General features: G+C 39.2%; 2 protein-coding genes across 2 annotated transcripts; one reads left to right on the top strand and one right to left on the bottom strand.

The window, feature by feature from the left end:
* The first annotated feature begins 661 nt into the window (after positions 1 to 661).
* On the top strand, positions 662 to 1,911 carry LOC144628274 (uncharacterized). The gene has a single exon (XM_078486349.1). It carries the CDS (start codon positions 778 to 780, stop codon positions 1,654 to 1,656), a length of 879 nt encoding a protein of 292 aa, XP_078342475.1. The 5' UTR covers positions 662 to 777; the 3' UTR covers positions 1,657 to 1,911.
* A 3,643-nt stretch (positions 1,912 to 5,554) lies between these two features.
* On the bottom strand, positions 5,555 to 6,591 carry LOC144628210 (adenosine receptor A1-like). The gene has a single exon (XM_078486277.1). The coding sequence runs from the start codon at positions 6,566 to 6,568 to the stop codon at positions 5,555 to 5,557; it is 1,014 nt and encodes a 337-aa protein (XP_078342403.1). The 5' UTR covers positions 6,569 to 6,591.
* Between the last annotated feature and the right edge of the window lie 10,794 nt (positions 6,592 to 17,385).

Genomic DNA, 17,385 nt, shown 5'->3' with positions numbered 1-17,385 from the left:
GTCATACCGACCCTTCATTCACTATTTCACGCTTTCTTCTTCAAACAGTACGAGAGTAAACACGTGCTTGATCCCTGGAGTTATTTTTAGGAACGTTACTGCCCGTTAATAAGGAGTAATATTTCCCTTATCCGCTAATATCCACTTAAAAGCACCGCAATGTTAGGTCCATGGAGCAGTTTAGTAAAGATAAATTAGTCAAGAGGTGCCGATTACATTTTTGCGACGATAAAAAGCACTTGATTGTTTAAAAATTTAATTAGTTTTTGAGAAGTTTACTCTACTCATTCTGTTATTAATCAAAGCTTATTAAAGTAAAGTTCTATTGCACTTCCATGCATATGTAAACTGCATATTTAGATGCAAAAACGTTAATCCTCTTGCTTGGGCTAATTATGTGCCGAGCCACCCTACGCCATGTTTTGCCCCTTTTTTAACAGATTTTCAGTTAAAGAAAGTGATGCGACATACTTTTATTGAAATTGATCAAGGAATTACTTACGTGTTTGCTTTGGAAAGCGAATCGCTCTAATAAGAGGTCATTTAGTGGCACGATGATTAGTAAGTTCTCAAGTATGTGTCGAAAAGTAAATAAACTTAATCCTTTGTTGGACATGATACAACAATTAACACTTGAAACGACGCTTGTGCAATCAGAAACTAGAGTGCAAATGAATAAATAGAACAAAAGAGATTTTGTAAGTTTAAATCACGATGTAAAGGAGAACTAAACATCACGAATTGCTCAGTGGAACACTGTAAGAACACAAGCCCAAAATGAGTGGAAGAAAACATATGGCCGGTCGAAAAGAGCTCACGCAATCTTTAAAAAATACTGGAATGATGAACTATCAAGAGTCTAAGAAGCTTAATTGTTCGGTAGACAAGTACAAAAAGGAATTCGAGAAGAAACTTCGGGAGTTATCGGTACAACAATCAATGCTTGTCGCCTCCCAGCGAAAACGAGAGTCCCGCCGAGGTTCCCTTCCTTCCAGCCCCTCGATTGAAGCATACGCTGAAGAAGATAAGAGAAATGTTGGTGATGATACCTTAAAGAGTTCATTCTCCGATTCGGCATTGGACCAATACACTGTAGCTAAGGATTTGAAATCCGGAGTAAACAATGACAACAAAACTTCGTCATCGCCGTCGCCTCTAAAACTACCGAACATAACAACTCACAAGAATAAAGGGTCGAGAAAGATTGAGTTAGAAGACGTCAAGTCGATAAAAACACCAAAAGAAATATTATTCGACAAGCTGAAGTACTCAAGACAAGCCAAACCGAGACTGGATGCGCTAGATGTGACGAGCAAGTTATCCAACGGTTATTCCGCGATGGTTATTGCGTCTCCGCCAATAGCCAGATCGACCCGACGAGGAAGTTTACAGCCGATGCATTTATCGCCCTTGACTGTGGAAGAAGCCGTCCCGAAAAGTTCGAGGCTGATGCGGAGAGGTAGTTGTCCTAGCCTGGGTTCAAAGTGGGCCAGAGTAAGGAAATTAGTCGGCGTGGAAAGCAACGATGACAATTCGGAGGAACAGAAGTTTTCCAAGCATGTGGAAGAGATGAAGAAATGTAGATATTTGAGATTTCCAACGTCTATAAGAGAGGACGAGGAAGAGAACATTGACTCGGTTTTTATTCAAAAGTAAACCAGACAAAGCAAAGTATTTAGTGTTTCTTATAGTAAAGGACGACGACCTTATTTTTCATTTTGAACAAAAACTACCATAACATTGTAACTTTTTGTAAGGCTGAATAAATTTTAAACAATTAGGTTTTTTGATATATATTTTTAAAAGACAAAATTAACCACCAAAAGAAATGTTGATTGCATCATAACTTGAGTTAAGACTGACAGTATATTGTAAGAATGTATACATGTAAATAAAGGTACAATAGACGAAAAACAAACAAATCTCTTGAGAACTTTTTTTGTTTTAATATTTGACATCTTGACTTACTTTCAATACTATATACTTCAGGAGGGCCACAGGTTTCAGCTTAGTGCTTTGTTAAATAATAACTACATTTTTGAAAAATTACCCATAAATAAAAACTAAATTGTTTTTAGTATTACCATAATTCGCAAAATCCTTCATTCTTCAAGTTGATTGTGAAATACCGTTATGATTCGCCAGGGGCCCGTTTTTCGAAAGCCCCGGAAACTTAACGGGCCCGTAAAGCCATTTTTAGTCACCTGTATCTTAGAAACAGAGAAGTCTATAGGCCTGAAACTTTGTATAAAGAGAACATCCGTTTATATTAAAAATATCATGGAATAAAACAGCTCTATAATCCTAAGGTTCAGGATTTTGTAATGGCTTTTCGGGTGCGAAAACGTTTCGGGATCTTCGAGAAACGGGCCCCTGGGCCGCTATTTTTATTTTGGGAGCTCAAGGTGTTCAAGGGAAGGCGCTCATTGATTGGAGACAGTGCGCCTACTTGGGACGGAGCGCTTATTGTTTTGATATTCATCTAAATGTGTAAAAATGTGTAAAATTAATGAGATCTTTTATTTGAAGGAATTTTGTCCTCACATGAAAATAACAGTCGAGACACTTCGAAGAACAGTTATTTTGTATGCAGGAACGATTGAGGACTCAAGCTTGTGATTACGATTGGTCATCGATTGGCCGATGCCAATCGATAGCAATTAACTAATTGTTATCGACTGGTATCAATTGAGCGATTGGATTTCCGATGATCGATTATAAGCGATTGATCAGGCCGGGGAATGATTTGAGTCAGTTTGATGGGAGATAAACCATGGGTGATTTTAATGTACTCTGGTGGCGCAGTAAATTGAAACAGGAAAGAATAGGGGCGCCTACGCAATTGGAGGCGTTTGGAGCACTTATACTTATTGGCACAGGGGCGGTGTTAGAATAGGGTCGCTTATTAGCAAAAACACATTCAAAGGAGCCGGCGCACTTATTACAAAGGGGCACTTATTGAACGAGGGCATTAAATAGAATTACCGCCAAGATCGCCTCGTTTCAGGAAATTAAGCAACACTTAAAGGTCCTTAAATTATGGCCATATTGCCAGCCAATTCTGTAAACGTTACATTGAGAGTTTGCATTTTTGTTTCTTTCGGTTTGTCTACATATCCGCGCCCGCACAAAAAAGAAAAAAGAAAAAACTTCCAGAATAGTTTTGTAAGAGTGGAAAACGTTAATCGTCAACGACCGTTACCGGTTGGACACTTTGAGAAGTTCTATAAAGGAGTCATAATGACCTAAATTAAGCAGGGGAGGTTTAGATATGGGGTAAGGTAGAGAATAGCTTTAGGCAGAGGATTCGAAAAGCACTTCAGTAAGCTTGTAGGGTTAGTCCTTGGTAATTTTGGAGTTGTTTCTGTCTGTAGTAACCTTATACAAATGTTACTTTGGCTTGCATTGTGTAGTGAACAGTTCTCTGGCGCTTAGCGGTAAGGCATTGGACTCTAAGTCGTGTTAGGGTATTTTTAGGTCCCAAAAAAATTTTCGATTAAAAAGTTAAGGGAAAATGCCTCACATAAAAACTTAAAAAACTAAGTGTTCAAACTGGTTCGTGTTATTTGCATCAAAGCGCCTTTCCTGTTAAACTCAAATGAAACGTTTCCAAGTGACCGGCGCGCCTCCGTAATGGTTTTGCCTGGAGATGGCACTTTAAGTCGCATCAGTACCTCATTTGGATTAACATGAAAGGAACGTCCTTTTTCTGTTATCAAAAACCACACCCAAAGTAAGTGGCCTCCAATGAGTTGTGTAAAAGAGTATAAAAGAGTAGCCGCTTTATAAGAAATATCAATCAATTCCACAGCCAATCGATGACTTACACATCACGTCTACGGTTATTATCACGGCACTCAAATTTATAGGGACTATGTCAGAGAGTTCGCCTATTTTTGGTCTAAACTGTTCTGAAATAAGTGGCAGGCAACTTTACCCATGAAAAAAATTCTTTGAACACTTAACTGAAGATATAACCTTTATTTGGGGATAGCAATCAAACTTCGGCTATAAAATATCCATCCGAGTTATCCACAGGCCAAACGTGCTTTTTAACAGATTTAGTGCTCTAAAATAGCAATTGTTTATACAAATTGACCATTATTTTTAAGTTTCCTACGACAAAAACATAAATTTTGGCTGTTCAAAAATCTGTTAAAATCCGTGACATAGTCCCTTTAAAGCTTGGCATGCATCTAAGCTTGGCTATCAACATGTCGAATTTAACCTCGAGAGATAAGTTAGAGACAAACTAGAGACAAAAAGCTTGCTGCTATTATCAGGCGCGTAGGAGGGGGGGTTCGAGGGGTTCGAACGAACCCCCTTTGGAGGTCAATAATGGAGGACCGAAAACACAAACTGTTGATTTTCAGCTTTTAGCAAATAGGGGGGGAATGTAAAACAAACTTTGAGAGTTGCAGCTTTTAAATTACCCTGCACGAAAACGCTAAAAGTATCGGGAAAGTATTAAATTGTTAGGAGAATGGATCTTAGTGCCCTAGTATTATATGTAGTCAAAATAATCCCATTGCTGAAAAAGTATTTCCTTAACAGGCGTCCGGGATTTGATAAATGGAGTATCAATAAACAAAATGCGGGGATTACAATTTCGGGGGACCCAGGTGATACGTGCATTCATAGTTAGTACTAACTATGGTGTATTTAGTGCATATTGACGATTTGACGCCGCTTTTAGTACATTGAAGGTGGAGCCGGGGTGGGGGCTTAACCTTTGCAGCACACATCAAGCCTTTGTAAAACGTTTAGTGTACTAAGCCGGTATGTATGTATGAATGTATCAAGTTAACAAAACGCCGGAAATATTGTTGTTATGACTAAAAATACCTGTTATTTTACACTCCATCGAGTTTGAAATATTGACGTACACAATGCTGAAAATAGCATTTCCGGGCCTCTAGATTCAAAATATTCTGGGGGGACATGCCCCCAGATCCCCCTAGAGGCTCGCGCCTTCGGCGCTCGTATTAAATAACCCCCCTTAATAAATATTCCTGTCAATACGAACACCCTTACAAAAACTTCAGCTACGCGCCTGATTATGATTGTGTCGCAATGTCTTGTGTGTACTCATTTCGCCAATTTAGAAATCAACTTTTGTCCGTAAACCCAGCCGTGTATTTGTACTACTAGCGATGCATCTGAAATTACAGTAAAAAGAACAAATCTCATTTTAATATTGTCCCTCATTCCTAAATGACAAAGTTACAGAAAATATAAACATCGCTTTTTGACGTATAGCGAGAAAAAAACCTAATACATTAACATTTCAATTAAAGTTTTTTTTATCGGTGTGTGCCTTTTAAACAAAATGAATTAGTTTTTCAAATTTCCTGCTTCTCAGGGTTGCTTGGTTTCAGCTCAATTTCTAATGGCCCATTTACACGTCATGTCCCAAGCACTTACAATTTTACTTAAGAAACGTGTTTTAATAACGTACTTTGGCGCACCTGTCAGTTAAGTTTAAAACGCTAGTGTTATGAATTCTGGGGAAGTCTTTCGCACGACAGCCTACAATTCGTTCGACGACTTTAACTTACAATTTTGTCTCATCAATAAAATTATTGACGATCACAAAGCTCTCTCTTGGCTCCGCGCTCTCTCTGCTTTCTCTCCTACCACGATTTCTTTTCCTCCCAAACAAAGCTTGAAAGCTTCGACGATACGGCCGCATCCTCCAGGCATATAACAACGGGTTAAGTGCAGAATTACTATACAGAATCGGAATAGAAAATCGGTAGCCTGCAATAAACCATCTTTGCTCAGAGCACTCCTTGCAATACCGACGTATGGCAGTAAACGACCAAAATGGAACAAGAGACAGGACGAAAACAAGGATTATCAGAGAGGCGGTTTTCATCAGTTGCTTTTGCAGTTCGGCCGATTGTTTGGACATTTTCTCCTTTCTCACTGAGCCACGCTCTCGATATTTGTACCGTCCACTTTCTCCGCGTTGTAAGCTGCCGTGTCGATGAAGCCTTTCAGCCTTTCTCTTCATCAAGCAATAGGTCGCACAATAAGTGAAACACATCGTAACAAGAGGAAGGACAAACGTGGTGTAGAAAAAGACAACATCGTACAAATCTTGCTGGACTGCTAACTCCAGACAACTCGTAACGATGGCTAACACCCAACACAACGCGCAGCCGAAGACGGTCTTTCGGATGGTGACAGAGGCACGATAAACGAACGGGAAGGCTACTGCTACGAAGCGCTCCACTGCGAACATGATCAAGATGTAAACACTTGCGCGCACGGTTACCTGCGAAATGATTTTAGCCTGAAGCATGACTTTCTGAATGGCGAGTCCTTCCAGGATGTGTGATATTCCTACATCTACAGCGGTAACACAGCCTGTTAGAAAGTCAGCAACGCCCAACGAAATGACGAGGACGGCGGTCGCGTTGCGAAATGTTTTTAACGGATCTTTGTATATCACGAACAGGAGTAAACCATTAGAAATCGATATCAGCACTGCGAATAAGAGCAGTATGGCCCCGTTGATGACGAAGATACGGGATTTGAAGTCTTGGGTGAGACTGGAATTCATACTGACCTTCCCTGGTATACCGGCAGTGCGAGTCGAGAATACTTTCTGGACTTCTGTAGTCAGGCTAAAGTCGAGTGCGGTAAAAGGTGTCAAAAGAGGAAATTCATATGCCTTTACAAGCTGTTACGAGTTCATATATCGCACATTAACTCCTCATTATCGTAGTATACCTTCTTGAATATCTCAAGGACAAGGCGCGCTATTTTCTTGAAGAGTGAGTGCTGCGAATTGAGGTTCGGCCCGTCAATTAACAAGAACAGGAAAAATTAACTTGTTTTTTTCACGCTGATCTCGTCAATGAAGCCTGCTTTACCACTCCATTAATGGATTTCTTAGTTACCTAGGCTGTATATTGAATGCACAGTAATCATTTCAATTAGCGCAATTGATGCTGCTTACAGTAAATGCACAAAAGATGTTCATTTGACTTAATATATGCAGCGTAGGTTAGACGAAAGCGTGCGCTTTAGATTGCTTTTAGAAATATTATCATAATCGTCATAAAATTTGACACATCATCTATGAAGGCTATCAGCTCATATACTATAAATGGAACAGTGACCCGAAATAGATGGTGAAAATAAAAGCTTCCTTGAAAGATAATGGATCTGTTGGTAATGTAATGACTACTTCTCATCCAATGGTTGCCTTTTTATAAAACGATTATTCAGTCGATCTAGTATGATGTCTTAAAGTCGACTCTGTCAGCCTGTGATGATTACGAACTCTCGCTATAACGGACACTAAACGACGCCCCGAGCGTGTCCGCTATAACGAGAGTTGACTGTATCAGGTTTTTCCTCTAGTACGTCATTTATTAATCAATTCTCGAAGACGAAATACTAAGGGACCGTTCTTTTTTATGAGCATTGGGAGGGTGGTGGGATTTGGGGTCACCCCAAACAATTGGCACAAAAGGGGGGGGGGGCTGCCCCAAAAATGGAGTGAATGGGAGGGGGGTGAAAATGGCTCACTAGAAAGAAAACGCTACAGAAAAAAATCACGAATTACCTTGAAGGAAGCGTTTTTACAAATAGTGCAGAAGGAAAGGCCGAAAGGTTTTTAAAGCGCACGTGCACTGACAATGCAAAATGGTTTTCAAATCTGGTTGCAAAAATTAAACAGTAACTAACAATATTGAAACAGTCTCTCTCCCCGGGGGGGGGGGGATACTTAAAAAAGTTTTATACGGGGAGGCTCCGCCCCAAGTTCTAACCCCTTACCCTTTTATATACCATTTTTGACAGAAATTGTACCCCTTTCGTATACCTTTAACTGAAAAAAAGGGACCCCTTTCATATACCTAAGAGACATGGCGTGGACTTAAAATAGGACGTTTTCTTGTCATGTTTATGTAACGCTTAATAAATTAAAATAATACAGCCGTAAATTGCGTCTGTTCGAAATATTTTAATTAAAGGCCCTTTTAAATAGCCAAATGACAGATTTCTATACCCTTTCATATACTTAAACTCGTGAAATCCCTATCCTTTTATATCCCTGAAGCCTGAAAAAGGTACCCCTTTCGGGCTTGGACCATTTCCACCGACAAAATGTAGACTATAAACTAACTATACTTTGTACACACGAACGAGTACCAAATCGCCATGACATGCCCATGACATTCTTTTTACCTTCTCTCGTTCTGTCTAGTTGCGCCAGAAAATGGAAGAACTTGACTTAATCGCCGTTTAGGTTTATTACCCAGGATTCATGATATCGGGAATCGTTTTTGCAAGCACAATAAGCACATCTTTTAGTCGTGGACATTCTGTTTGTATACTACCCACTATACAAATATGTTCGACAGTTGTCCGAACTTTCGGTCTTTGTTTAACAAAAAAGTCACGTGACACTGCGTGACACTACACGTGAAATCTAAAGCCGAAGTGGTGAATTTGCGCGCGCTAAAATGCATACAGACAACTCTCTCTCTCTTAACGGAGACCCCTATAAGACGGACACCTCCATAAGACGGGCACCTGTTGATGGTTCCTGCCGTTTTTCAGTCATTTTACTGTAACTAAACTCCCTATAAGACGGACACCTCTTAAGACGGACAACGGACACTTTGAAATCATTAACGGACTTGAGAAGTGTTTTTTGAGAGGTGTTTTTTGAGAGGTGTCAATTCTTGCAAGCGAAATTTGGTTTTAATGAGATCTGTAAAACTTATTAATATGCGAGGTTGAGCTGTAAAAGAGGGAAAGTTTCCACAACTTAATCAAATAGTTCGTTTCGGCAAAATTAGTTATCTTGCATTTTCGCAGCTGAAAACATCTCTTGCGGAAAGCAATAAGTTTCACAATAAGCTACAATAGAAAGCAGATTTTAAGCTAGATAAATATCTTTTCTAAAGTGTACGTGTTGCCTAAATTTTAAAGTTTACAACAGCGGTTAACCGAAATTATTTAAAAGGTAAAGATACAATAAGGTTGAAACAAGGATTCCTTTTGATAAGTTAAATATGAGTGACCGTTTAGCGGCTACGCAAAAGTAAATAAAACTGAAAGAGGGGTATCAAATGGTCTTTGCGAGCATTTGCGAGCATGCGAGCACAGCGTTTTTCTTTGCGAGCACGAGCATTGACAAAAATTAGCCTTGCGAGCAACGAGCACTTTTCAAAAACCTACCTCCACTAAAAACCGAGCATGCGAGCACTTGTAAAATTGTGCGTAAAATTCTTGACTCCTTGAAAGGTTACTTTAAAGTAATCTGTGACGTGAGTTCTCACCTAGTTGTAACGCGAGTTCACACTTCATGAAATCCATGTTTTCCGCAGATGAGTAGATATAATTAAAACACGAGCAGGTACTACTAAGAAATCTATTTTTTAAATAATCCCAAAATTTGCTTCTACATAAACAACCTTAATGGACCTGAAGTATACCTTAAGCCGGTTTCTATTGTTGGCGGCTACTAAATTTTAACGATTGTAGCGAGTTGGACGAAAATCGCTAAAATGAGTACTCGCTAAAATTTGTCTCGGTCAAATTTAATACTCGTTAAATTTAAGTACCGGGTACCCCCTTCCATCCCAAAGAAAAAAAACATAGTCAACAAAAATTCTTTATGCTAGTAACTTTGTTCTCTCTGGCAATTATACAAATGGTCGTTCAATTTCAAGTCAGCTTGTTCTTTTACTGAACATTTATTTATTTTACAATTTTTTTTAAATTTTCGGAAAATCGCACTTTCAAACAAACTTAGCTTGTTTAAACACTTTACTTGGTTTAGCTTAACCTGTTTACTATAATGGACCAATTTGAAGCAAACGAACGGGTCATGTGTTTTTTTGTTGTGGTAAAATCGGAATTTGGGGTGATAATGTGAAATATTTTCGTCTTGTTGTTAACCACATTTCATCCTACAATTTCATTCGAAAACCCTGATATCCCGCAAGTGCGTAGCGTGGAACCGGCCCTCAACACTCAATTTATTCTGCAACAAGAACTTCTTAGAAGTTTTTATCGCGCTTCAAAATTTTTTACCGTATTTCTGCTTATAAAAATTCATAACAAGAAGCTACTTAATAGCTTGAAACCGAGTGGTTAATGTTTAACCACATCTTTGTCTAACAAGAAAGCCTAAGGTTTTATAGACAGACCCAGTAGCGTTTGTAATTCCTTTTATCGAAGAAGGGCGTTATGTTGAAGCGTGACATCCAATATATACGATATTAGGTCTCCTGCTTTGATCGCTTTTGAATGTAGAGATGTCTGAGATGTCTTCTTTCTTCTACTAAAACTCATAAAATATATGTCTCTTTCATTTATACCTCATACTGCTCATTTCTAACCGGCTCTATTCTGCTTTGTGGTCCAAGCGAGGATTCCTTGTTGTGTTAAACACATGCAAAAAAATCTTTGTCTAACAAGAAAGCCTAAGGTTTTATAGACAGACCCAGTAGAGTTTGTAATTCCTTTTGTCGAAGAAGTGCGTTATGTTGAAGCGTGACATCCAATATATACGATATTAGGTCTCCTGCTTTGATCGCTTTTGAATGTAGAGATGTCTGAGATGTCTTCTTTCTTCTACTAAAACTCATAAAATATATGTCTCTTTCATTTATACCTCATACTGCTCATTTCTAACCGGCTCTATTCTGCTTTGTGGTCCAAGCGATGATTCCTTGTTGTGTTAAACACATGCAAAATGCTTATAACGCACGTGATTTTAATCTATCAAGTGGCAAGTATGGGTATTAAAGCACATATCAGGAGCCCATGACGAAATTAGTGGCGTGTAGCGAAATTAGTGCCGTCCCATTCCCCTTTCTTCATCCAGGCAATTTCAAGATGGTGATGAAAGATGATCAACACGCGTGACCTTCAATGCCCTACTTACAAAACGAGAAGTGCGTTATGTTGAAGCGTGACAGCCGATATACGATACTTTGCTGTCAGAATTAAAGGTCAAAGGCGCTTTGATCGCTATGAAGACTTTGAAGAAAGAGATATTAGAGTTTTTTTTTTTCTTTCTACTACTAAAACCCATAACATATAACGTGTCTCTTTCATTTATATCTCGTACTGGTCATTTCTAACTGCCCAGCAGTTCTATGTTGCTCTGCGTTCCAAGCAAGGATTCCTTGTTGAGTTAAACACAAGGAAAACGCGTATAACGCACGTAATTTTAATCCCTCAAGTGGCAAGTGATTTAAAACACTTCCTCCGTCCCATTCCCCTCCCCCCATCGAAGCAATTTCAAGTGGGTGATGAAAGATGACCTGTTTTAAGCCAATCAACATGCGTGACCTTCAATGCCCTATCGACAAAAAAAAAACGACGACAAAAAAACCCCGAAGGTAGATTATGAACCGGGGGGCACCAGACCCCCACCCGGTTAATTAAGTAGTATTATTTACTCCCAAAAACGTTACGCGATTTCGTAGCACCACAATTGTTCAATTTTTGACTCGCAATCAAAAACTGTCGTCGATTTTAACAGGTCAAGAGAATAATAATAATATTAATAATAATCGCAAAGATCGGAAAGTTGTAACGTCAACACATTCTATGAATAACAGTGTTTATTTATAAATTTTGGCCAATGATAGGTCAATGATTCAATAGCGCTTGCAAGAGCTTGACGAATAAACAACTGAATGCGTGATTCAAAGCACGGCCGAAGCCAGACTCGTACCCAGTCGTTAAAAATCGAGAGAAGCGGCTGGGTACGAGTCTGGGCCGACGAGTTGAACGATTGGGAATAACAATTGACAAGACGGAACCACGAGTAGAGCAAAAACTGCGTGCGTGGTTAATTAATAATAGCAACTGTCGTGCCCATTAATAAACGGTGACTCATCTCTTAGGTAAAGAGGACGCCTCGAAAATGACCAAGCAATCAGGTTTCATGTTACATATCAGAGAAGTAAATGGCATTACCAGGCAGCTCATTTCCTGGGAAGCCAAAAAGCATTATTCAGCAAACTATCATAATTAAGCGAAACCCGCCTTTCAGTTTTCCACAAACACATACTCTGTGAAAACACATACTCTGTGTTATAATTAACGCAAGGAAGATTGCCAACTGAGAAAACATATGCATGAATTGTTCAATTTTAATGTAAACTCTTACAGTTTGAAGACATCAAAAAAGCATTTTGTTTATCTTTTTTAAACGTTTTCACTTTAATCATTTTAGGCGCACACACCTGTGTACATGAAGGAAAGCAACATGGCAATTAATGGTAAAAATGACTTTCAATTGTGATAATGTGTGTTCACCTACCGCTGCATTTAAATTATATTTATAGTCGTAAACATCTTTTAGGCCCCTTGCATACACAATTGGTAGGCAAGTGAAGTTTTGATTATGGTTAGCTGTGACTTTTGATTCGTTCCAGGGCGAAAATCAGTTTCTAATCCCGGGGAGCGATTTGCTACAAGAACCTTAGCTGTTTTTAGAGTTCATTTCTTGGGCGAGAGTTTAACTGGACAGTGTACTTAGGAGTGCACTCCAGGATGAGTCCGCTACTCTGTGTTCACACACCGCCTTCTTGGCCAGAAAGACTGCTTGTAGTTCCCACTTGTTGCGGCACTGTGTGGCATCGTATCTGCCTAAAACAGCAGCAGGCGAAGAGAGAAACTGTTTGTATCTCTCTCTGAATTCCTTATCAGTAATAGGGTAAATACCAGGTTTGATAGCTGCATAGATGTCCACCGCGATCTGAATGGCAAAAAACACATACTCGCTGCACCGACGACCTTCAGGACCTTCACAAATGTACAGCAAAATCAGCAAGATTATTGATATGATGACGAAAAGAAACGATGTTGCACTCTCGATCTTCGCCTCTTCTTGTGTCATTTCGAGACTTTACCTCTACTACAGACTGATCGGTACTGCTTGAAGCATCTTCTTCGCCAACAGCGACGTCACTAGTATCGCTGCCTTTGTTAGATTCAGTGGACATCTCAATAAAGGTTTCAGTGTTGCTGCTTTCGGCAGCGAAAACTTCTCCACCAGGCTCAGAGCTTTTGCTTGACAGCATCTCCCGAGCTTCGTCTGTGAACTGCACAACTTTGTCGTTTCTCACGTCTCTGATCCGCTTCTTTTGGCGTCGAACTTTCATTTTTCCAGCCCTCGTCGTCTCTCGTTTGCGACGAGCTATTTCCTTTTTTCTCCTCTTAACTCGGCAAAAGATGACAAGATTTAGAATCATCAGAATCAAGTCAGCAGGTGCCACGAACATAAAGGAGTGAATTAAATCCATCATGAACTTCGTCATCTGTTGAGCCGGATCAGTGACGCACTTTTTGTTTTCAACCTTGTTCATTATTATATAAAAATGTACATGAACGAGAGGCCTGCAGCGATGATCCAAACGAAAACCATTAAAATGACGCTGAATCTTTGTGTGTGTTCCCCTCGGCCTTTGGTGGACAAATTTCTGGTCACGTCGCACGCCAGAGCAACCAAGCAAAGAACAATAACCTCGCCAGGAATTTGAGCGAGGAAGGCATAAATTTTGCACAGTACATTTCCAGCCTGACCTTTAACGAGCCAAACGTATTCACCATGAGAAAACCAGACAAACTGTGCCGGGTAGTAAAGAAGGGCGCTTAAAATATCTGCACACGCCACACTGATCAGTGTGCATCGAGCAAACGTTTTTCTTCCTTTCCTGATGCTCTTGTACAGAATAAAAATAGCGATGCTGTTTTCCATTAAGCAGATAACAAAGAGAACAACTCGAATAGCCAGGCTGATTTTGGGGAGTAAAGTGTCCGGTTTTCTTGTTGGCGGCACCAATGGTATTGCATAGTCCGGGATGGTTGGCACCTCGGTTAGATAAGGAGAGTTTGTCGGGGAGGTTGACCTGGACCAGGAGTTAGTTGAAGTCCAAGCCATTTTTTCACTTCAGTGTGTTCGACAATCCGTCACGTCCCAGCACTAAACAGCAAATGGACCTTTAGCGTACTTAATTTGCAATTAAACGACGATTAGATTTTTATTTGTTTTAGTTTTAATTATAACAAGTATGAACTGCCGATCAAGTGGCAATTTTAAGGCACAAAGACAAGACTAACTGTTTTTCAAACGTAAACGTTTGACACGTACAGCTATTGGCTTGGATGTGAAGTATTTTAAAACTGACTAAAAGACGACGAAGACGTCAATGGCAAACTCTAGCTCCTTCAAATACACCTAATTGCAATAACGTTGCCATAGAAAAAAGAAAAAGGAAAAAGGTTAATAGGAATTAATTAGCGTATTTTTATAACTGGTAGTATTTACAGAAAACTCACGAGTTTTTTGGGTTTCTATCTGCACACTTTGAGTCCACTTTTTTATGCTGTAACAAGATAAATTGCTTATTCATATTTGTATTTAAAGGCTTTTTGTACGAATAAATTTCATGTATGTGCTTAATTAATACCTATCTGACTTTTTCCTTTTTTCTATGACAACCTTATTAATCGGGCGTGGCCGATTTATAGTTTACCCTTTGGTCGTCCTAGAGCATAGTCTCCTGGCGCGGCCAAAAAGACGGGGATAGCTTGGGGTTGCTACAAAACCGCTATGGGTGACGCATACCGCAATGGTTTTCATTTTAGTTTTGACAGGAAATCGTTGCAGGCACACTTGGTCGACTTTTGGGTTAATGTGTAATCAGGTTGTGTTTTTTTGCTTCGGCGGAAGGACAGAGAAAAAAGCTTACGGGGAAAAGTACAGTATGGGGCCCAGTTCTCGGCCACTTTTGACGTAAACTTGTATTTCTTACCTCAGAAGAACCGCAGGAACTTGAAATTTCTCCCAGAGCTAGCTACATTATTCAGCTTTTTGGTGTAAAGCTATCGACCGGTCAAAAATTAATTTGCCCGAGCAATAATAAAAATAAAAGCTCCATTTGTGGGCCCAGTTCTCGGCCACCTTGGCCCAGTTCTCGGCCACTAAAAAGCTTGTGCGTAATTATCTGTAAAAAAAATGCTCAATTAATTTTCACAGTCATAAAATCACTCTGTAAACCTATTTATGTTATATCGATCCCAAATTATTTTTATGAGGCTTTGTTTTACTTTAGAAAAGAAGGATTTTAACGCGCCTAGTTGCCTATGTGCAGGTTCTAGCAACGCATTGTGTGACCCGTGCATTTAGATGGTTTATTTTGCAGTGAAAAGGTCTTGAAAGATTTAGGAGTTGTAGAAATAATAGACAAGACAAGAGTTAGCTCAAAACTTAGAGATAAGATTGAACTTTATTTTTAAAACATTTATTTCTTTCATTCTGGCAGCAGCAGATGAAATTATATTAAAAACCAAGCGCTAAGCTGTGATAGCGAGCAGGGTGGCCGAGAACTGGCAAATACGCAAACGTCGCAAGAAAAACTTTCGAAGTAAATTAAGACCAAAAAATACAACGGTTCAACGAAAAGTTAACTAAAGCAGAAAGCTGAATTATTCTACGTTTCACATGCCAAAAATTAGCTCGTATGGTGGGGGCTTTTGGATAAAATACGAATTTAACTACATCCATGAATTTTAAGGAGCCGTAAACAAACAAATTTTTCGGGAATGCAAATTCACCTACCTCCGCGTAAACTCGACGTGTGAGCTTTCTATATCGAATTGAACGATCAAACTCAAGATACTTAAAGCACATGAATCAGTCTATCGTTTGAAGGAAATACCTTTTTCTTTTAATTCAACTGGAGTGTGAAAAAACGCGTTAAACACAAAGTGGCCGAGAACTGGACCCGGCCGAGAACTGGGCCCCATACTGTACATGATATTCACCATTGTGAAATTGCACTTACTTTGACAAGTTAAAGTTATTTTTGTAAATGAAAAAGGTAACGTCATTGATGTCACGCAGTGTTTTTTTTTAGCAAACTAGATGGTTTGCTGGTTTCTGACTATGAATGGGGGTGTGATCTTGCGGTATATTTTTTGAGCCTGACTCCGCCGTAAAACTTTTTTTTTATTTAGCAAGAACTGTGTCGATTTTCATTTCTGAACAATTGGTCGTCAAGTCGTTTGTCACAAAGAGTAGAATGTTTGTACAGCATGTTTTGGAATTATTTTAGATTTGGTTAGTAAGACGCTTCTGAAGACCTGAGCAAAACATTGGGAATGTACAGTATTAATAGGAACTTGAATGGAATTTTTCACAAGTTGGATAAAGGTATCAACTAAAAAAAATGGACTTCAAAATGAGAACTTGGATTTTGTTGTAATTAAATTTTATCGCGGATTGGATGCATAATATCACGGCTTTGAAAGTCTTCAAATAATTAGAAAGGTTCCTTTCTTCCTTTTGATCTTATTGTTATTTTCATGTATTGATTATTCGAAAGTGGTTTTCGTTGATACGAAAAAAAAACGGGTTTTCACTGAATTGCTTGAAGTATTTTTAGACGTGATAATATTGGCTTAATCAAATTACATTGTGCACGAAATATTTGTTATTCTTTTGTCTTGAAACTTTGAGGAAATTGAAATTTTTGTTTGACAGTAGTGTATGAAAGGCATTTTATAGAACTGAATAAAAAATAAGAAACATTGATAAAGGTTATTTCAAAGATTTATTTTGCCTGATTTTGAAGGGTTTCAGGAGTTTTAAAGAGTGCTGGTAAACGGCTGTATGTTGTTTGTGATTACGGATCTTATTTAGTTTCGAACGCTCTAATTTTTGAAAGGTTAAAACAGGTTAAAACCGGGCGGTTTCATGAGTTTTTTGGGTAGAAAGGTACGGTGGTGGTCAAAAAAAAATGTTTAGAAAGGAATGACTGTAGTAGCACGTAAGTCGGAGGTTTGCGTGAGTCACGGGGTATAGTATGCGTGAGCTGGATTTCCGGCGTCATAACGGCATGTTTTGTTAATCGGGCGTGGCCGATTTATAGTTTACCCTTTGGTCGTCCTAGACGATAGTCTCCTGTCGGCTAAAAATTACGGGGATAGCCTGGACCAATCGGTTTCATTTCAGTTTTGACAGTAAATCGTTGTAGGAATACTGGGTCGACTTTTGGGCTAATCTGCAATCTGGTTCTCTTCTTTGCTTCGGCGGGAGGACAGAGGAAAAAGCTTAAGGGGTAAAGTACTTTGACAAGTTGAAGCTATTTTTGTAAATAAAAGGGGTAACGTCATTGATGTCACGCAATGTTTTTGTGGGAAACTTTTGAAACTAGACGCTTTGCAGGTTTCTACAAATAGCAGTGTGATCTGGCGGTACATTTTTTTGAGGCGGACTCCACTTTAAAACTATTTTTTATATATTTAGCAAGAAATATGTCGATTTTCATTTCCGCACAGTTGGGCGTCAAAGTCGCCTGTCACAAAGATTAGAATGTTTGCACAACTTGGTTTGGA

This window comes from Oculina patagonica, chromosome 1 (genome assembly GCF_052425735.1).
Source record: "Oculina patagonica isolate OP01 chromosome 1, crgOcupat, whole genome shotgun sequence".
In the NCBI taxonomy this organism is placed as follows: Eukaryota; Metazoa; Cnidaria; class Anthozoa; order Scleractinia; family Oculinidae; genus Oculina; species Oculina patagonica.
This window is presented reverse-complemented; position numbering and strand designations above follow the sequence as displayed.